The sequence below is a fragment of the Gallinula chloropus genome, assembly GCF_964237585.1.
Source record: "Gallinula chloropus genome assembly, chromosome: 8".
NCBI lineage: Eukaryota > Metazoa > Chordata > Aves > Gruiformes > Rallidae > Gallinula > Gallinula chloropus.
Window position 1 is genome coordinate 23,439,330 of NC_140093.1, and position 22,684 is coordinate 23,462,013.

At 37.8% G+C, this 22,684-nt stretch overlaps 1 protein-coding gene across 1 annotated transcript in view; it reads left to right on the forward strand.

Annotated features, from left to right (window-relative positions):
• The window catches only part of CLSTN2 (calsyntenin 2), a gene marked incomplete at both ends in the record, with an annotated part of 358,167 nt that overhangs the window by 277,117 nt on the left and 58,366 nt on the right, over positions 1 to 22,684 (forward strand). The window contains 2 exon segments of the mRNA XM_084267537.1: positions 4,635 to 4,784; positions 18,002 to 18,187. Coding sequence (XP_084123663.1) covers positions 4,635 to 4,784; positions 18,002 to 18,187 — 336 coding nt within the window.

Sequence of the window (22,684 nt, forward strand, 5' to 3'; positions counted from 1 at the left end):
ACATGAGTCACAGGTGGTTTCATAATTTCTTAACCAGTTTGAGACCGATACCATGGCTGAATAATGCGCTGAGATTAGCATGGTACGGCGCAGGCATTTCTATCGCTTACGCCTTTTCAGCTCCTATCGCAGGGTGCAGCTGGCTCGTGAGTCATCATAGGATTCTTACAGTCAGAGGCGTGATCAGAAGCATGCAAAGTGTCAGGAATCCTTGGTTACATCTTTGTGCTCGTGTGCCTGGGACCTGCTTTTCAGCAAAGGCAATGAGAAAATCATTGATTTAAACACGGCTTTAAAGCCTGCAGTGAATAATTGGTTTAAGGTGGTAATACTTACAGTTTCTCGGTCATGAATTCAATTAATATCTTTTGATCTATTTGTTCACTAAAAGAAAAGTGCTGCCACAATCAACAGTAATTGCAGTCTAATTTGCAATTTTTTCAGATAATGGTAATTGCTTAAACCCACTGGGATTAGAGGTAGAGTTAGAATAGATGGTTGCACTTCTATTTTTTGACAGAAATATGTTGCTTAGTTCCAACACATTTAATTGCTGAGAATGTCTCTCTATGCCAGTTGATATAAACTTTCTCTGGTGCAAATTCTCAGCATTGTCCCCATTTTTGTTACCTACACGATGAATAAATTCTGTGTTCTTTTGTCTTCTGCAAGTTATGATTAGTTCTGCTTTTTTTTTCAGAATTGTAAGTGTGGAATTCCATTCCCTAGAAAGATTATTTAACCAGATACTTAGAATGAAATCTAAATATTTCAGAGAGCCTCAAATGTTGAGGGGCTGTGAGGAAAACATGCCATTATCAGTTCCAGGTGGTAGATGTAACTGTAACCACAAACACAGGTCTTTAGAAAGATGAATATTCTGTTTCATCAGGTTTTTTAGATTGGACCCATCATTGTCTTTTTAGGCAAAACTTATTTTTTGTATCCAGATCAATCTAGGGAACATTTTGTTGTGTTGAAAAATTATATTACATATGGGGGAATGTTTGCAGAAAAGAAGAGAGAGCTCCCTCAGACTGTAGCAGTACACAGTCTACTTCACATCACTGAATTGTAAGTGGATAGGCACTCAGCACTGCCACAGGCAGCAGCGTTCAGCTCTGGTGTAGTTCTTGTAGGTATTTCCAAGTTGGGCACCTAAAGGTAGGTAATATAAAGCTTTCCATTTACATTTGACAACTTTGACTCTTCGTATGTTATTTCTGTGTGAATAGAATTATGTGGTGATATGAAATCATATTTCTAGTAAAATTGATTCTTGTATACGATGAAGCTGACTTGGAAGGTAATGAACTCTTGGCCATAAAGTACAGTCGTGTAAAACCAAATGACAATATATGATTTACAATGCAAAGAACTGGGACTAAAGGTATAAAATATATTTCAAGAGATCTTTGCATGCAGTTTAGTCTAGTTGTCTGCTTAGCAGAAAATCCAAATCAAGTCAGTTATTGTATCAATGTTATACAGCCTTTTTTCAGGTAACAGAAAAATTAAACATAATGCACAGATCTGTTGGAATGCCAGCAGAACAACATGTTTATGCATTTCCTGCCTTCATCTGTCAGGGATCACTGCCAGATGATCAGAGAATTCAGATAAAAATACAAATTCTGTTGTGGCTCTGACCTACTCTCATCTGTAAAATGGCCATAACTATATTTGCCACCTGCCACTGGGAAGCAGTTCACAAATACATGTTGGGATTGTTCAATATGAAGATCAGTTTCAGACTTATCTGTCCAGTCAGTGGAGGGTCTATCAAGTTATGTCTCTGAGAAAATAGATGTGGACAGGATCTCACACAGTTATTCTCTACAGCCCCGAGATCTATGTTAGGAGCTACTCAAACTTGGTATTTTCAGAGAAGTAGTGAAACTTGATACTTAAGCCTTTGAATGTGATATTTATTTATTAAACCACAATTTCTTTCCATTACCATTGAAAAACACAGCTTTTTGACAAGAAGCAATTCTAATACTTCAATTGACTTCTCGTCAAGTACAGCTCCTCGTGGCTCTCAGCACATGGGAATGCTGAGATACCACTCCTGTGAGCAGATGAAGTCAGCTAGGCTTTCTGTCTTGTATCTGTTAGGAGATTCAGTTCTGTACTACTCACACACACAGGAAGTAAGTATGGAATTTAAGAAGGAATTGCCATAGTAAATTAGGTCTTTCCACATTCCTGTGACTGCTCAACATAAGTTGAAAGACAGCCATAAAAGAGGGAAGTCTGTGTCAAACTGTCCCCTAAACTGATCCTGAAGAAGCAGAGGTGTTCAGGTGTGAAATGTGTCCCCCCTCAGGTAGGAATTTTTATATTCCTTTTGTCACTTACCTGTTTTGGGGGTTTTTTTTGTTGTTGTTGTTTGTGTGTGTTTGTTTTAAATTTGTTGTAGTTCTGGGTATTTCCATGAAAAGGCAGAGATTGAGAAAGACTGGAAAAAAAAATAATTTATGGCCTAATTGTGAACTGTATAGAAAAGTAGGTACTTCTCTCATTAAAGGTTTTTTTTTTAAGTTATTGATTACTTTTTTGTCAATGGGTGAGATGTAAATAGAAATTCTCAGTCTATCGTCTCTAAAACTTTAATTACTCTGTATTTATAGTGCTTCTCTTCTGTATCTACTTTTTAAACATATTGATTGAATTGTAAAATAACAAAGAAGCATAACACATCAGAGGTAACAGAAAAATAGAATAATTAAGAAATCAATAAACTCTCAGGTAAGATCTGTGAGACATCCAAGTCACCTTCCAGAATAACCCTGTGCAGTCAGTGTCTTTACAGTCCAAAACATAAAAGACCATAAGGAAATACAAATCTTGGAAGATAGATTTAATGAAATGCAAATATGGTGAAATGATTCATAAATCTTAAAGGAGGTTACCGTGCTACACAAATTCCAGCAGTCTGCTAATGTAGATTCAGGCAATTTTGGTTTCTTGAGAATTATCATGCACTAAAATAATACCAAGGAGAACCAAAGAGAGAAGTATAGGGATTCATATTAGAAATAATGTAGTGCAGAAAGGAAAGAGTAACTGAACAGATAGTGAATGAATAATTAAGTATACAGTGGCAGTTTTTCATTAAATCCTCTTAGGCAGGTGTTAAGCAACTCAGGATAGTAAAGTGGGTAGAATTGTTTTGCCAATTCCTAACTCAAAAAATAACAAAGTAGTTGATATTATTGCAGTCGCTTTTGTGATGGGAATAGCTATCTACAGACCTGAAAATGCCTGGCAAGGTGAGGTGCCTGAGAGAGAAGACCAAAGCAACTGTAGGTCATGGTACTGTTTCCATAAGGCTAACTTCAGCAGATCAATCTGCTTCTCTATTTGAGACATAAAAATGGTGATAGGGCTTGTCCTCCTCTATGCCCTGTTCAGAAAGGGAGCAGTAAAGCAGAAAAGGGGTGTTGAGCATGAGTCATAGCTGCAGATGTAATGACCTATTCAAACTACAAATTTTGAACCAGAAGATGGTGATAATTGCAATGGCAGCCTTTCTTCAAGCCTGAACCTGAAAAGTTTTGCATCAGGATCAATCAAGGTACTAAAGTTGGCTTTAATTTAACAGTAGGGATAGTGTGTCAGAGAGACATCTGCTAGAAGTCTTTACTTGTCAGGTTTAGTGAAAAACCTTTTTAAGAAGTTGCATTTGTCTGCTTTTGCAGTCCGGTTTATTTGAACAACTCACCCCTCACCCCACCCTCCCCATGCACACAAAACCCCAGGCAGTGCCAGCACACCTAACAGATACTTGACCAGCACCTATGGGAATCACTGCGTCTGACTAAATTCTAGGATTTTGCTGCTCCCCATTCTAAATTTAGCTCAACCAACCTGATTTTGCAGATCCATGCTTGAAAATGGGTGTTATGTGTAGTCCTGCCGGAACTACTCAGACAAAGATTTTTTTCCCTTTCTTGTGAAAGTTGTAATGTCTTTTTTTCCCTGAAATAGGTAATTTATCACCTTTATCTATGTGTCAGGTTCAGCAGATAATCTCTATTGTTGCTGAGGTTTATTTTCCATGTGATAACTCTGCTGTTATATCGCTGCTGAGTGCTCTAATGTAGAAGGTGATTCTGGGGCTTTTTCTATTTTTAAAATTTAAGGAAAGGTGCTAAAGGGCTAAAAATCTTTCTCACCTAAAGGGTAATAGCTTTAGGGGAAAAGAGGAAGATACTTTTTCTGGGGAAATGTTCAGCACTGGATCTCAGGGATGTGGTTGCCATGTTAAAGCAGTGTGTTCTGGGAAGAAGTGGGAAATGAGGCTGTATCTACTCGTACTTTACATTTCAAGATGTGTCTGCTAATTAGTCTCACAGTTTTACATGAGAAGGTGTTCTTGAATAGATGTTTTCTAATGTAGATATACCCCTATTACGTTCCTAGCATCTTATATTTGTCTAAGAACTTCTTTATTTCTCTGCTGGATTGAAAGAAAATGTTTCCATAGCTGTCCTGCCTGTGGATGTCCCATCTGATTCAGAGAGTTTTCTGGTCACAAAGGACTTGATTAATCAGGACCCAAATGTTATAGTCTGTATATGCTTAACCAAGAATGGATTTCTGAGTCTTATCTTATATTAAATCTGTAGGTAACATCAGAAACACCGAGAAACTGAACTATGATAAACAGCACCAGTATGAGATAATGGTAACAGCTTTCGACTGTGGGCAAAAACATGCAACAGAAGATGTCTTAGTACAGGTTAATGTCAAACCAGTGTGCAAACCAGGCTGGCAAGGTAAGGTTTAATTGTTTATATATTTTATTTTTTTGTTTAAATCTCTTTCCTTTGGTGTTTTCCCTCCACCTCAGTTAAGCACCCTCATTTCCTATTGTAGTGGTACAGAAAACTGGATATTTCTTATGCTTACTTCATTCCAAGCCTGTTAAAAAGGGGGATAATAATCCCATCCTTGTTTACCTTTGTCCTGTTTATTCTTTCAAAAGAGCAGATTAGAAAAAAGAAAATACAAATTTCTATTCTAATAAGCTACATTATAATTGTCTGAATATACTGAGAGGTTAAAAAATGCTTCTGATTTGCCTTTCCTCTACTAGTCCTTTAAATAAAACTTTTGAAGCTACCATGACAAGTTACTTTTCCCATGTGTGCCAGAATTGTTCAGATTAATCTTGTTCCAGGTACCGAGTTGTCTTTCATATGCATGCATGCGTGAGTCAAAGCGCACTCAACTGGCAGTGGGAGTGAAAGGCATTTTTCTTCCTGATTACTGTCTTCATATTGAGACATTTCAGTAGAAATTGATATTCTAAAAAGGTTGTAAGGATCTACAGTCTACTTTGTCTAAAATGGAGAAAAACAACACAGCTCGCAATGTACTGGGAAGATAGATCTGCCACAAATTATAAGGAATTAAGATGAAAATGAGGAGTTCATTAGGGACAAACCAATTGGATGTAACCATATTATGCAGATGTCATTTAGGATGAAGCTGACCTTCTAATTTTTTAAGAGAAAGATTGAGAAGGAAAAAAATCAATTTGGATTTGTACTTAAAGGTAGAATTGTAGACTGATACTTAGAAAGCAAAAAATATTTTCTTTGTAAAATCACAGAATTGTAGGGGCTTGAATGGACCTCCAGAGATCATAGAGTCCAACCCCCTTGCCAAAGCAGGTTCCCTAGTGAGAACCCCTGGTCTAGAGGACCTTATAATGAATGTGTGCAATACCATGATGCTATTTTCACGGTCCTTGCCTACAGCAAAAACACATTTTAGTGGTAGTTCCCCACCCACCCAAGTATTATGAAGAGCACTTTTATTAAAAAAAATAGGATACTTATGACCTATTTCCACATTTCCCAACTGATCTTATTTTTCAGAATACCATTCTATAAAACCAATAAGGTCTCCTTAAACTGTAGAAACGTTCTATTTCCGTTTTGTGGAGTCATGTAAAATAAATACTCCCAAATTAACTTGAAATTTTTATTAAAATGGGTGCAATTGTTGAGAGGGTTTTATTTTAAAATGTCCATATTATTTCCATTTAGGTATTTGATTAAATAATTTTTGCAAAGATACCTTATTAATGTTGTATTTATATTGCCCAGTATTGTCATACTTATTTCATAGTTCAAGCATCAATTTTAAGTCAGATGGTCATTGCTGGTCCCATGAGGTGGGTATAGACACCAAGTAGCCAATAAAAGTAATAGAAACAACCTTGAATAAGGTTAATTTTATTTTTGATGCTTTGTTCATCTTAGATTATATGAAGTGTTTACGCGTTATTTAAGTTTTTAATGAAAAGCTGGAATTCAGCTATTGTTACTTTATGCATGCAACGTTTAATCTCTTCTAGAAGGCAGAGCTGTGGGTGGCTGATGGTTTGGTTAACACGAGGTATTTAACATAGGAGGCTGCCAGCTGGTTATTTTTAGTGTGGTGGTGAGAAAATAAAGAAAACGGCATTTATATAAAGCAACAATGCATAAGAAAGTTTAAAGCAGCTTGTCTAAAGCGTCTCAGATAGCAAAGAATGTGCTTTGATAGAATTCATTATGCTTGAATTTGAGGCCTTTGTTTATTTCTGTGGCAATTGGTTACAAATATTCTGATCTGATAAAGTTTTATGATGGGTCTTTATCACAGGCAAGGTAAAAATATGAAATAGCTCAATATGGCCTGTGCTAGCATATTCCATGCCTTCCATGTGGAATTGCACCTTTCCATCTGTGAAACGGGTGACTCTCTCACGTCATTGACATGTCTCCAGGTGAAATTGCCAGTATCTGTAAAAATTAACGGTTACTAGGAGGAAAAAAATATCAAATAAACAAAACTTATAATATTTCCAGTACTTAAAGAGGAAATCTGGAGACTGGGAAGGGAGGACATTTATAGTGCTCTTTCTTCTCTGTGCCTGTCAGTCTCTGACCTCCCCACAAAGAGACAGCCAGCAGGTATGCTCCATCTGCTTTGAAGTAATATTTCTAAAGATTGGATGACTAAGGGAGGTACAATAATGTTTTGCTTGACAGAAAAGATTAATATTCTCAGCCTTTGGTTATAATATATAAGTTGCCAAAATACAATATATGATATTTTTTCCCCCTTCTTCAGTGTTATCTTGAAAAAATAAATTCTTAGAATTTCAATTCAGAGCACTGACAGAAAAACTTGAAACATAAAAGTTTCTGTCTCTAGTAATCTGAATAGATACTGTAGTAGTCTAACACAAAGTCAGAATTAATAAATTCCAGTGCCCTTCAAACAACCTCCATTATGCAGGGGTGGGACAAGGAAGAATAGGTTTATATAAAACAATGTACAAAATAATTCCTGTTTCTAAATGCTGACTCCATGTGACTGATGTGTAGTAGAACAAATAAGAATCATCAAGCCAAGGTGCTATCCTTTAAACAACATTCCCTTGGACTACTAGCATTTAGGTCTTCATTAAATCCAGGACCTGCTTCTTAGTCTATGTAGATGGATATTAATATACAATAGGCAAGCATTCACACACAGGTTTTCAGTGAGCAACAAGCCTCCACTCTACTAAGAGGCTACTTTAGAAACAAACTTGACCCAAACGGACATCAAACCATTCTGAGCAGACCATTCTGAAATGTTATTAGTAGCCTAACAAGCTAAACATGTAAATCAATGAACTGAATTAATTCCTAATCAGTTATTTCAATTGGAGACTTTTTTTTTTTAGTGAGTTTTGTCAACAGACATTTAAAAATTCTACAAATTCTCTTCATGCTATCTGTGTGTTAATTTCCATGGCTTTCAAACAATGGAGGGATTGCTTACTGCCAGGTAAGGAAGAGACTGCCTTACACAGAAAAGCTAGAGGATAGTATTTCTGATACCATGGTGGGCAGATCTGCAGTTGAGGATAGTTCTAATTTTATTTTTTTTGTGTAAACACATTTAGTGGGTTTCCAGACTAAGAAAAAAAACTGATTATCTTCAGCACGTTTCCTGGGGTTGTGTCCAGGGCTCTGCCTTTCAGTTCTATGGACACAGAGCAGACCCTACACTTTCTCCTGTAGATTCACTTCAGTGTGGTTCTCTTCACTGCAGCAGTTTTAATGTCACAGGCATTGATTTCTGTGAAGTTACTTCTGCCTTATTCAAAGCAGGGTAGTCAGACTTTTGGTAACATACTACTAAGTACCCCCATAGTATTTTCATTAAAAAACGAGGTGAAGAGTCAAAACCTCATGATCTAGACTGTTTCCTTTAGGTCATTTATGGTACCATAATATTGTCTTTTTTTTTGTTTCTGCTACTTTTAGGAACAGTCTTCATAAAACTGAGAAAGTTACTGTCCCCCCTGGTGGGATAACACATGGAAATAAAATATGAAAGATTGTGCTGAAAGATGTGGGATAGCAGAAAGTTGAAAACGTTTATTCCTGTACCAAGGTCTCGGGTGAATGGTGTTCTACATGGGGAGAAAATAAAAAGGAGTTTAAGCTCAAAAAAAGTAAGGGCAGGATCATGTCCCCAGAATCTGAAAATATGTTTTGAGACTACCAGAGGTCTGCTCAACTATCGATAATTAAACCAAAAATCAGGTTGTTCCCTAAAATGCAATTGATCTCAGACAAGAAGTAGCTACTAAGGTGTAAACCAAACAAGCTCCTGAAACCCATCAGCTGCATGCCTTTTCGGAGACAAACTGGGGAAGTTGAAAGTTGAGGAGATAAATATGCAGCAAGCAGTCCAAAAATTAAGTCATGTTGTCTTCTCTGACCAAAGAGGACTTAAGTTTTTTCCTGCCAAATTTAATGTGGCCTTTGCAAAAATAATGGTCACTAACTTCCATTTTAAGAGGAAATTAGGATTCTGAATAGAAAACAGGATTTCACAGCATTCAGCCTGAAGTGTTTTATTAATTTGACATTACCTACACTTATCCTCAAGCCCTATGAACCCATACACACAACCTCATTATCTGAGGTAACAATATCAAGTAGAAGTTCCTTAAAAATTCTATGATTTTCCATTAAGTATTTTCTTAAAAGTAGTTTCAAAATAAAAGCTTCTCTTTGTTTATTTACTGTATAGTTTATAAAAATATTAGAGTTCTTAATGTATCACAAATACAGCATGTTACTTCATTTTTAAGGCATGTAGGGCTCACTTAGGTGACCTAGGGATTGGCTGCCATCAAAAGGCAAATTCTTATCTCTTCATTAACATTGGATTGTCCTTCAGAGGCCACCCACTGTCAGGTCAGCTCACTTTTCATGATGAAATACAACCTTTTTGTTGTTCAGAGTAGGACAGGACCTTCTCTTTTGGTAGTAGAAGGATCTTAGATCATTTTTTCGTCAACATACTTCATAGATGCTATTTGCAGTAGCTGCTGAGTAATTTTAGAACAGTGTTCACGTGGGCTCTCTAGTAGAATCCAATTTCAGAGGAAAACCAAAACTGTATTGGCTTTTGAGCTGTCAGTGCTTTTAATGAGGAGCAGTGTGATGACTAAAGCAATTGGTTATTTGGAGGAGGGTGGGCTAGTACAGAAACCTTGTTTATGAGAATAATATTCCTAGCTTTGAGGAACAATTTTAAAGGCCCAAATGTTTTCTGCAATAAATACAAATCAATTTATATTCTTGTGCACATATATATCAGTTTAAAATTGCATTCTTTTGCTGTCTTAGTTATAAGATATTTACCCATATTTTTCAAAATTAAATTTATTACAAAGCAGAGAACCTTTATACCATTCTGGTCTTGGAGCTGCTGTGTGTGCATTAGCCGTCTACCCTTGAAAGAATGTAATCATAACAAAATACTTTAAATCAGCTATTAATGGCACCATTTCAATAGAATACCCACTCTTTAAATTCTCCTTTCAGACATTTGAAAATTAATCAAACTTCTGATGATTTTTGAGCTCAAAGCTTACATAAATTTGTCTTATTTATGGACTTGTATCAGCTTTTTTGTTTCACTACCAGACGTATTAAAAGAAAACAGTCATACCTGTTTCAACCAAATGTTTAACATATGCTCTTCTTTCCTCAGCAAATTCTGTATATGTATTACAGCTAAATAAGTCTTTCCTCAACACCCCAGATTGGTGTTTTCACATGTAATGTTTTTTATCATAGCCTTTTATTAGAATCAGTGCTTTATATGTACCAAGACTACCTTTCTTTTGCCTGGATGTATCAGACTGCTTCATGGACATGCTGTTATACTTAAAGATATCAGGTCTTCTGCTGAAGTTCCTGAGCATGAACTGACACTTTGTATCATAACTGCAAAGCAATATCTCTGTAACACCAGTTTTCAAGGTCATCTTATTCCACGCTTGGGATATTCTCTTTCTCTGTTGACTTCCAATGTAGAATTCCCTTCCAGTTTTCTCACCAGCAGAAGCAATTAACACAGTCCTGACTTTATGCCAAGACCATTAATGGAAATATCAAATAACAATCCCAAGGCAGATTCTCAGGGATCTTTACCAGTTACTTCCCTGGTTATCATGAACTTTACAGAGTAACCCATTGTTGCTCTCTCTGTAGACAGTTCAGTATATATGTCACAACTGAAATACTACAGCCTTCCTTTTCCATCTTAACAGATGAAAAAAAACATTCTTTTTAGACCAGTTTAACTGGATTCTTATTTGCATATACCTCTGTAGAAGTTCACTCATTTGATCACCTCTCTACATTTATATCTGGGGAAAAAAAAAAAAAGGTCTTTCTTTTCTTTCTAATTGTCACTGCAAGATCTCCATGGGGTTCACTGCAGCAGTTAGAATTTCATTCAGAAATTTCTTATCTCTGCTAAGCTGACAGCTGATGGTTCCATAAACCTTTCTTCTGCTCAGAAGTTAAAGCACTACAGGATATCTCGTTAGGTTTGAAGCTTTTTTCCTGTAAGCGTTTTTTTTCCTCTGCATGTAAAACTTCCACATTTTCCTACAGTGTGGGCTTTAAAATCACACTTTCCACACAAGTTTTGATATCCTCAATTGAATTGATTTCAATAACTAGTCCATATAGTGTTTCAGAGTCAATCTTCTGGAATTTGAGAATCTCTTTGTGTACTCTTTGGTAGAAAAATCCCTTGAAATCCAAGGATCCAAACACCAGCCCTTGCTATTCAGGGTAACAGGAAGCTGCCTTTTCCCATAATGACATCTTTTTGTGATAGTTTGTCCTTCTGGACATTAGGAGTCTGTAACCATATCTAAACCTAGTGTGAAGCAGCCGCAGCAGGGCTGCTTCCTAAAGGAAGGCAAGCCAGAAGCCAGTTGTAATAGCAGAGCTAGCAGAGTTTTCGTCACCAAGGGTCAACCCCTCACCCAACTGAGCTTAGCAGGGAGACCTAGAGATGTGTGCCAGGTTCATCCAGGAGCCCAGATCTTCAGGCATGTTCATAGTGATGAGGCAGGTTGCAGGAAGTCAATCCATAGGATCAATTCCACAGAGATGAGGCCAAGCTGTCAAGCCACAGAACCAGTCCTTGGGTTACTTCTGGGCAAAAGGAGCCTATGACCAGAGCTATGCCTGAGCTGGAGACCCACACCCCTACAGTTCAGGCCAGGACTGAAGTGCTGAGGATGAGTTTGAAAAGAGTATCTGGCCAATTGGTGCAAGTAGAGGTCCCAGGTCATGCTTATGGAGGCTCATTAGGACTTAGTAGTGCCATTGGGGCTTGGACACCCAGTTTGCTGCAGGAAATACCCATTATTATTCAAATGCAATCTTACAACAGAAAAGTTCAGCCAACACCGTTACTTATGTTTTAGATTCTTACATGTTTATTTTGCATAATTAGACACCACTAGGTCTTGGGGTTTTATCACTGAATGGAATATTCAGTGTCACAGGCACAGCTGCTCTTCTGTCATGGTTCACCAGCTCCTGCAACAGCAGAACTCATCACCATCCTGCAGCAGACCAGTTTCTGTCTCTTTGGTTGCTTTTTAAGCTGCCAGCATGCTGCAGAAAGAGAAGGGCTGTATGCCTGTTTCTTCATGCTTATGAGATCTGCTTTCATAACAAACCACCTGTTTTTAGCAGGGCTCAGGAAGTTAGTTTGAGACTTCTCATTGATGTGGAAATGCTAATTTATCTGGGTGTCCTGGTTTTGGCTAAGATAGAGTTAATTTCTTTCTAGCAGCAGATGGAATGCTGTGTTTGGGAGTTAGGATGGGAGCAGTGCTGATAGCACACTGATGGCTTTAGTTGTGGTCAAGCAATCAAGGACAAGCAATCAAGAATCAAGGGAGGGGACACAGCCAAGACAGGTGACTGGAACTGGCCAAAAAGTGTATTCTGTGCCAAGTACATCATGCTCAGCATAAAAGGGGAGGGAGTGGGGGGAGCAGCAGGCAGCTCCAGGACTGGTGGTTTGGGGGATGGTCCAGTTTCGGGACAGCTCTGAGCTGTACGGCCTGAGTTGTGCAATGTGGTGTGAAACTGCATTGTGTATCACCAGTTCCATATGTTTTGCTACAAGTTATTATATCTATGTTATATTATTATATCTATCTTTTTGCTATCCCAGTAAGCTATCTTTATCCCAGCCTGTGAGGTTTTGATTTCTTGGGCTTTCTTGTCCCTCCCTTTGACCCACCCCCCCTCAAAGAACAAGTGGCTACATGGTGCCCAGCTCTTGGCTGGGGCAAAACCATGACACTGGGCCAGACTTTCTGATTATTGTTTCCTTAACAAATCACTTATCATATTTAACATCCTTACATTGGTATGTGGCATCAGATTTATCAGTCCTGTCATTTGTGTGTTACTAGCTTGTAGATTAGCTGTCAAACTTGGAAGTGTTATTTGGGGGTTTTTATTTTGTTATATGACTAATGGTGCTGGATACCAAATGATCATTTTCCCTTAATAAAAAAGAACAAAACTCTAAATATTACTTTGCACTGTCACTTAAAAACATTAATATTTTATATATACATGCATATGAATTTATGTGTATGTATACGTGTATTGTTTTATACACATGTATTATTTTAAGTTAAAAATAGGACATATAATTCAATGAAAGTTGTTGGGAAAGGTATTTATTTGTGTGTGTTATTAAACACATACAAGAAGCACGATCCTACCTGATGTTTAAATCTTGTTTAATTTTGGACTAATTTCTACCAAGCTTCCCTAACAGAATACACATCTGCTAGAAGTGGTAGGAGTGGTGGCAACCACTGTAAAGCTCCATACTTGGTTCCTAAGAGAAAAAGGGGATTTTTCTGCCAGCGGTGACTGCTTGACCCTTTAAAACTTAGCAAACTGGTTTTTGAAAATTATATTCTGGGCAGCAGACAGTGACATTGATGGATCCTGGAAGTAGAATTCTGCTGATGCTTACTAGCTGATTTGTGGCCAGTTAACTGGGGACGTCCTACAAATTCAATCCTTTGTAAAATAATCAATTTCACGAATGGGAAACTGCTTAGACAACCTGAACAGACTTGGTTATTTAAAGTAGTTCGGGATCTTTACAGAAACAAAGGTGTTTAAGAAAGGCCTACATGCACTGCCAGTCTTCTTTCCAACTTTTCTTCTGAGATGACAAGGTGTAGCAGACAATCCATTTTAACTTTAATGATATACTTTAAATAATAACTTTAATTCAGTTTTGTTCACATGTAATCTCTGTCAAGAAACAACTCTCAGAATTTCTTGAAATGTCTTTTGCAAGGCTGAGATTTCTTCTTCTGCAAGTAAAAATTCTCCTTTTTCAGAAGTTTTGAGGTGGGTTAATCAGGAAAGAGGGAGCAGAACAGATTAGGTTAGTGCTTTGTGTGTGTTTGAGGGGTTGTTTCCTTTCAAAATGGGAAATTAAAATCCTTTGAAATGTTGTTGGGGTTTTTCTTAGAGTTGCACAATTTATTTATGCCCATAATATAGGGAATGCAGCCCAAGAGATAATATGCAGGAATGTTGTTCTGTATCTGTTCTGCTAAAGCCATGCATAAGTACCCTGTTCTTAGTGTCATTAAGCATTAGAAATTATTTAAAATATACTATGAGGATCACAAAGACATTCATGTACAAAACTGTTAAGTGTAGAGATCAAGGAAAACCTTTTCATTATGCTTCTCTCAAAAGCAAAACTTAGTGCATTGGGATTTTCTTTTAAAAGCTCAAATTGTCACTGAACTTTGATCAGTTTTGATCTTGGAATAATTTGAGGATCTCAGAGATCAAGATACAAGTTTACATGGTTGTTTTAGAATTCTTGGAATCTGAACTGCAGACTTGTCATTTCGTTACACTCTAATGTTGTGTGTCATGCAAAAGCCTGTTGAATAAAAAAATCCGAAGACTGTGTTCTGCAAGGCTAAACAGGGCTGGTTTGAGTCAAGGTTTTCCTGTGGGATTAGTCTTCCTCTGCTACTGGGGAGACAGTGCTTACCTTTCTAAGTTTGCATTTTAATGTGATGTCATCTCATGTCTGTTTGTGTCAAAGGAGGAACCATGTTGGCTGAGTTCAGGTAATGTAGTGTAACTTCTGATTTCATGTAGGTTTATATATATTTTGGCTGTTTGCATAACCCTAGACATGAGTCACTTGTTAAGATACAGTTTTTAGATACCTGAATTTCAGAGGCTTTTGTAGACACAGTTTACTTAAAACTCTTCCTCTGGATCAGTTCTAGAGGAATTGAAAAAGTGTCACCACATTCCTCAGGGAAAGGTTCTGATCTTCTGAATGTGTCCAATACAAAATATACTCTGGGAGAAAGAAAAATAATCATCCTGACCACACTGAAAAGCAAACAAAAGACTTCTCATGCTGCCACCACTTCTTATTGCTTATGCTAACTCTACATACATTCCTACATTGCCAGCTTTACAGACACTGAGAAACAGTGTGCTGACCTCAGCTTCCACACTTCTGGGATGCTGAATGAAATGCTGTGTGCCATATAAAAACCCACAAAAAACCAAAACAGTTTGTATGAGAGCTCTTTGAAGTCCTGTCCTGCTCTCAGAGGATTGTGTCATACTCCAATTTGTCTCCTGGTTGCCTGGATCTGCCTTCTGCATGGAGTGGGGCTCTGTCAGACTGCTCAAATCTAAACTGGGTCAGTGAAAGAAGGGCTAGCAGGATTTAGGATGGGGATTGGTCTATGATGCTGGAGGGGGTTGGGAGGAGAGGTTGGGGGGAGGGGGCGAGGTACAAAGACACTAGTTCTAGTCTAGCTGGTGTTTTACAATTTAGACCTGAGATAAATATGGGTGATTTAGAACATTCAGGTTTATGATCTCTGGGTACAAATTACTGGTTTTGCCAAGTTGAAAGGCAATACTGTGAAATGAAATACAATCCAAGGGACATTCATGTGGCAGAAACAGAGGTCTTCCATTATTCTTCCCTGTGAGTAGTGGCATCTTGTATAGTGTAGGTTTTTATAAGACATTCCTCATATAACTGGAGGTGAGTGTGCAGTTGCAGATATGTTGCAGTCAATAATTCAGTCGCATCTCACACACACTAATGAGTATTTTGCATGAATACCAGTTAATTTGCTATAGCTGAGAAATGAAACCGTGGCTGAAACCTGAAAGCTGCTGAGATAGTCAGGTATGTTTCAGATACATATGAGACTCTATTTTTCCTTTGGGGTAGAGGAATATAATATTTTTAACTGCTGAATGCCAGACTACAAAGATCAATACTTCATATATTATCAGCGTGCTACAAACTAGGAAATTATTCTGGTTTTACCTTAAGCATCTGAAAGATTTTACTGTTCTTGTTTGAGTAGGAAAACGTTAAGCTTGAGTTTCTGGAATGCACAGGGTACAAATGTGTTACTGTAATGATGTACCTTATGTGATACTTGAAATTCAAAGGGAACTGTTTAAGTTGACAATTGCAGACAAATTATGCAATACTGCAGATCAAATCTAACTTAATATGGAATGAATGGGCTGAATGTGATTATCTGAAAATTACTACTAAAATAGCAACTCAGCTAATGTGGGCACAGGCAATAAAGTAGTTATAGTTGTCTTCTGTGATGTTTGAGTCCTAAAGAGTTTAGTAAAAATAGGTGCTAAACATACCTTCAGAATGTTCCATGAAGCCTCAGCTTCTTGGGAGAACAAAATGCTGCATGATTACCATTGGGATTAAAAGTTATGATGTGAATTTTGAAATGCAGAGCAGTGACTGTCAGCATCCTCTCTTCCATGTCTGGACCCAGGGCCAATGGTTGGTCTACATGTCAGAATGCTTGCATAGACTTTCAGATGTTTTTGTAGATTTTTTTAAGCCATTTAAGATGGTGGGGGAGAGCATCGTTTTTGAAGCTGTCTGAGAATGAAGGTCTGTTGAGAAACACTAAACTCCTTCACCTACTAAATGCACATATATATATATATATATTATTACTTTTCCTTCCAGTGATATTTAGAAATAATCTCTCTGTCCATTTGCTGTATGAGATTTCACTGACTGTCAGGAACCCAGCATTTTTCATTTATGGAGTCCTCTTTTACCTAGGACTAAAAGAAGTCAGAGAAACTTCAGCTGTGTGCATAGAAGTACCTCTTTTGACAAATATTACAGATACACAGACGTATACATTAGGTAGCAGAGTTGAATAGTTTTGTGTCTTCATAATAACTAATTTTTTACATGTCTGTATTTATGTGACATTCTTATTTATGTTGCATGGTAACTTGGCTGGAAGTAGCTAAAATGTACGTGAACGATAGGAACCTGCTAGCACAGGCCCAGAGAGGGCCACAAAAATGGCCAAAGGTCTGGAGAACCTCTCCTGCAAAGACAGGCTGAGAAAGTTGGGGTTCTTCAGCCTGGAGAAGGCTCTGGGGAGACCTCAGAAGCCCCTTTCCAGTACCTGAAGGGGCCCTACAGAAAAGCTAGAGAGGGACTGGATACAAGGGCAGCAAGTGAGAGAACAAGGGGCAACGGCCTTAATCTGAAAGAGGGGAAGTGTAGATTAGACATAAGGAGGAAATCCTTCCCTGTGAGGGTGGTGAGGGCCTGGCACAGGGTGCCCAGAGAAGCTGTGGCTGCCCCTCGAACACTGGCAGGGTTTAAGGCCAGATTGGATGGGGCTTTGGGCAACCTGGGCTAGTGGAGGGTGTCCCTGCTCATGGCAGGGGTTGGAACTAGATGGACTTTGAGGTCCCTTCCCACCCAAACCATTCTGTGGTTCTATGAAAATATGAACTGTAAAGATAGCTGAAATAAATGTTTTTAATTAATGCTGCTTGTTTGAGTTTTTTCTGACGCAGTTTGTGAACACCATAATTAATTTGATTTTTAAATTAAATGCTTCAGTTGAGAAGCATAGTCGTATGTATGGCATGTCCAGGTGGCTGCCTAAGGCAGGTGATTGTTTAGATGTTGTGGGCTGTGAGACATCTGTGTAAGCAAAACCACAGTTAGTCAGGTCTGGCTGAAAGCGTGAGTAGTCCTTTCAGCTGTAACGTTCTGTCATTAATACTTCACAAAATTAGTGAGACATTTGAATACAGGAAGTGGCACCACAGATGTGTTATATTAGCTTTTGGTCACAGTCTGGTGCGACTGATGTATCTAGTCTGGTCCTGGGAGATACTTGTTCTGTATCACAGAACTATGAAATCTGACCAAATTCAGTGCAGCCAACAGCATCCTCCCTGCAGAGCTAGCTTGTAGTCTGTCACAGGGATGTGGACACTGGAGATCCAGGCTGACACCAATTAGCACTTCCTGTCAGGATATGTATGTACCCTGTGCTTGTGTGGCTCTAGCAGCAGTAGTATTACTTAATTGAGCCTAACACCCTTTTACAAAGAAGGACATACCCAATTTTGTTAGGACAGTAACTTATTGATGCCAAGTTCAAAACCTTTTATTTTTGTCTTATACAATGACCTTTGAGAACAATATGTCATTTGGAATTATATAAATCACTTCCCCTTGTAATCATTCTTGGATTGTTTTGTGGGTTTTTTTTCAGACTGGAACAAGCGGATTGAATACAAGCCTGGCTCTGGCAGCATGCCTTTGTTTCCCAGCATTCATCTAGAAACGTGTGATGGACCAGTTTCCTCAATACACACCACCATTGAATTACAGACCAATTACATTGGAAAGGGCTGTGATCGCGAAACGTACTCAGAAAAATCTCTGCAGAAATTATGTGGTACGGATATGGCTTCCAGTTGATATAATATTTGTCCAGATAAAGCACCAGTTCCTTGTGGTCTGTAAGCATGCAATATGTGCATTTAGTTTAGCTGGTTCATTTTGGATGATAGCAATGACAATGGAGTGGTGATACTTGACTGGTGCTCCATTCCTCTTTGCCATTTGTCTTCTCTCTCTTTCATACCTTCTCTCTGCTTTGCTTTTTTCTTTTTTTTTCTCTCCTGCTCCTCTTTCCTCATTCCACCTCTTTCTCATTCTTACTTCCCTCTGCTACTAATGCCAGTGTGACAGTGTAGTGAGATTTCAGGTACAGATTTGCATCAGGATTTTATGAGAATTGCATTTCCATCTTATGGTTTGCTCTTCCTGACTCAGCTTTTCCTTCTGCTGCTAAGCACTGTGCCAGAGTAAAAACAAACAAAAAGTAAAAGGACACTTGGGGTAATCCTTTGAGCAAAAATGTTTGAGAAATATGAATTTCAGAAAAGATATATCCTGGTGGGAAAATCCTCTCCTAATTATTTCCTTCTCTTTTCCTGCTTTTTGATAACTTGATCTAAGAGATATAAATTAATTTTTAAAGGTCAAATGAATGCTTGAGGACACTATTTTTGTGACTTTAAGATTATGCATATGGCAAAGCAACAGCCACAAATTAAACAGTTTAACTTTTGCCTTATGGATCGTCCATCTCTCCCCCTCCTCTAAAATCATCTCATCTTAGAGTCCTCATCTGAAGCACTGGTGGTGTGGAACATTGATTCTCACCCAATATCTCTTTACCTGCCTCCTGTCAGAGCTACGGTGGCAAGTGCACAGTTTTCTTGCATTTGAACATATGGGTTTGGGTTTGTGGTGCTCTGGTGTGTGGATCACATTTGCTTTGATAACTACACAGATATGGTAAGATCAGTGCATTGGCCTTTAAGAAACAATTTTGTAAAACAATTTCCAGCCAGTGTTACTAAATTATTAAAAATGGAAGGCCAGTTCTCAGGAAAAAACAGTTTGCAGTTATGATTACCAATACTTGTGGAGAAAGTAAGGTAAAGGTGAGTAGGAGTAGTAGCACTCTCATAAATTCTGAGTGTTTTCAACCTGTAAATTGCTTAGTTAAGATTACAGAAATAATAATTTTAATCCTTTATCTTAATCCAACTGACTTGGATCCTAGAAAAGCAGGAGAGTGCCCATCTGCCAACAGTTAATGACATTAAAGCCAAGAGGTTAAGTAAGACTATGTGACCTATGACTTGATTTCATAAATACTAGAATTTTAATAAAAATAAATCTGTTATAGCTAAAGTCAAGTACTTTTGTCTCCCATAAGAACCCTTATTGGCAGTAAAAAGAAAAATGCTTTATGCCTGTTACCGACATGAGCACAATCATTCAGAGATCACTACATACAAGATCTAAACCACCAAATGATTATGTTAACATAAACCATTAATATCAACTGTATCTGACAATATTATCGTCCTGATTGTAGCACCAGAAGTACCTTCTGCTAGTGTTGAATTCCTCAGTTAAGGGAGATTGTGCAAAGTCTAGGGGGCTTGCTTGGCAGAGAGGGGCTTGACTACCTTACCTGCTGACAAGCAATAGAAAAGAGAATTTCAGGTCTTTTTTGTTTCTCCTGAATAAGCTAGATATTTCTCAACTCTACTCCAATTTTCATTCATTGTCTACACCATGTGCAGGCCTAAGCTGGTGAAAAGCAGAATGATCAAAACCGTTTCAGTGGGTCTGTCAGTGCCACTCTGGTAGGTGCAGGAAGCCTTTGAGCAGGCAGACAGTTGTGCTGTTCCACATTACTGCTGAGCTGCCAGTTTCACTCCGCACACCATGAAGGAACAGAATAGAAAGCACTTGGGGAAGTAGAATGTAAAACCTATTTGTAAATTGAGGAAAAAATTCTTATTGCTGAAAGAATGTGGTTTTTGTCCAGGGCTTCAGTACCTTCATAGACAGTGAGAGGTTGATAGAAAGGTTGTAAATGAAAATTAATTTTAGATCAGAATTGCGTTTGGACTGTCTTACACTTTGGTATCTAGTATTTATTCCCATCCTTAACGCAGAGAGAACAGAGGTTAAATTATTTCTGGAAATCAGTGTTCTCCCAGAAATGACCTTATTGTATCTAGTGGTTAGATGGACAGTCTTTGAAAAAGAAGAAAGCTTTTTTTTTTTCTACTAGTAAAGCACTGTGTGATTGCAGAGTGTAGAGCTGTGCAATCACAAATATTCATCTGTGCTGTGTAAAATGCAAGATCCTGTCCCTATAATTAAGGACCCAGTTTATAAATCCTGTGCTCATTTCTTCCTTTATCTGTTGGAAATCTAGAGAATTCAAATGATCATGGCAGTGCATTAAAATTAATTTTTTAGTTGACAGATGGTTTAAGTCTGCCTTTCAATAACCCAGTGATTTGTACTCACTTTGATGGTTAAGGTAGGCAGTTTAAATGATTAAATTACATTTGAGTCATTTTAAAGTTAAGGAGTTACTAGTTTTGTGCCTCAAAGCATTTAAGAAAGCATTTTTTCACCTTGTTATGCAACAATAATAAAAATAAAGAATGTATAAAAGACACAATTTAGACTGCAAAAACATATACAGAATAAATCTCACTAAAAAAATAACCAGTTAAGAGACCTAGAATATGGTGGAAAGATGACTCTGGTGCTGTATTTGTTCCCTCTAAATGTAGATAAAACAGAGAACAATGGGATTGCTAATTCTCATATATGGCAGCTGGGAAACTGAAATAATGAAACAGTGAGTATCAGATTCAAGGCCCTGCTCCAGCTCTCCCTCCTTTATCCAGGGTTGAGGAGCTTTGCAGAAGGCTCAAAGAAAGTTGTCGATCTGATTGAAAATTAATACTTTGGGCTTGTTTTTATTTGGATGGTTAGCTTCCAGCTAAGCCAGCAGTCTGGTCCAATTCAGCAAGCAGCATGAGTATGTGCTTATCCTGGCACAAAGTTTGGAGCACAAACATTCAGGGTATGGAGAGGAGGTGGGGCCAACCCTCTAAGTTGCTTCTGAAAACAAGTACAAGGTGTGTCAGTCTGACACTGTGTTCCTGAATTATTCTGGAAGCATTTCAGAAGAAAAGGGCATCAGCCCCAACATTTTGTAAGGGTGCTGATCCAGTAGCATGGTAAGACTCTTCTGGGAACACCTCCAGATACATCCTGCTTGTATTGCTCCAGGTCTGAGTATGCACATGGCTGAGCAGCTTGGGATGCTGTTTGGATTTATTAGGATCGAAAAACTATGATTTCTTCCAGCTAAATCTCCCAAGCACATAATCCAATAGTTGTTCTCAGGGCAGGATTAACACACACTAACAGGATGAGGCTCTAAAGTAACCCATTAATCTCCATAGGAAGATGGGCATATAAAGTAGAACCTGTAGAGCTCAGTACTGATTACCCAAATGCTCTTACACAAGCCTGACCTTGCATTGGGAAAATAAAGTAGTTTACTTAAACACCTTGTTGAATCAGAGTTTAACAAGCAATATGGGATTATTCCATTTTGGAGTTTTGCCATAGATTCATTCTAGTGGAAAAAATAAATATTTCCAGGTTTTTATTGCCAGAGTAGATTGAGTGAGGGATGAAGCTTCTTCTTTGAACCTGAAATTTACATAGTATAAGTAGGTCCCCTTCTAAAAACGTTTATTTGGATATACACCACGGTACAAGCAATTTCTGTTCCTTCTGTAAGTTTAAAAAATGAGCATAAAAATTAACAGAAATGGAAACTGAATGATACAATTGGGATTTTACTTGTGCCATGTGCAAATAATTTTTAGTGGCTTGAATTAAAAAAAAAAAAGTAAAGAAAAAAGAAAGTGTATCACAACTTGTGCCGTCAGGACAAATTGAGTTTGAGGTGCTCCTGTTGATAACAGCTGTGTATTAAGCAATGCTGTGTGGTTTATTGCCCAGAATTAGAATTTATAAAATAAATTGCCTTTGTCTCTGTACCTCTGTACTTTCTAAGCAAGTAGGTGTTAGGATTGAAATTGAACTATCACTTCAAATAATCTCATTTTACAGTAACAAATTTTGAATAAGTGTCTAAGAAATACAGTTCTGAATTATATGAATGTTTTCATATCGTTACTGTAATACTTTGTTAAAAATCTATAGGATACAATTCCACACATTCTTGACCTAAAATTCTACACTCCTGCAGAGATTTAGGACTTTTTTTTCTCTTCTTGTATGCTGAAGGAGGGTGGGATATCTTACTAGTGTCTAGTTTGGCGGGGGGTTATTCAGTTGTGGCTTGTTCATCTTATTCATAATTGACAAAGCATCAATAAAAATACAAAGATTGTTTGTGCTTTTTACTCTGGCGAACAAGCTTTCTGCTAAATGCTATCTTTCACCAGCTCTGTAAAGGCTCTGTGTAACTCATTACTGTTTTTAGAAGTGTCTGACAAATGTTAAGATACAGAAAACAGAGCTGTAA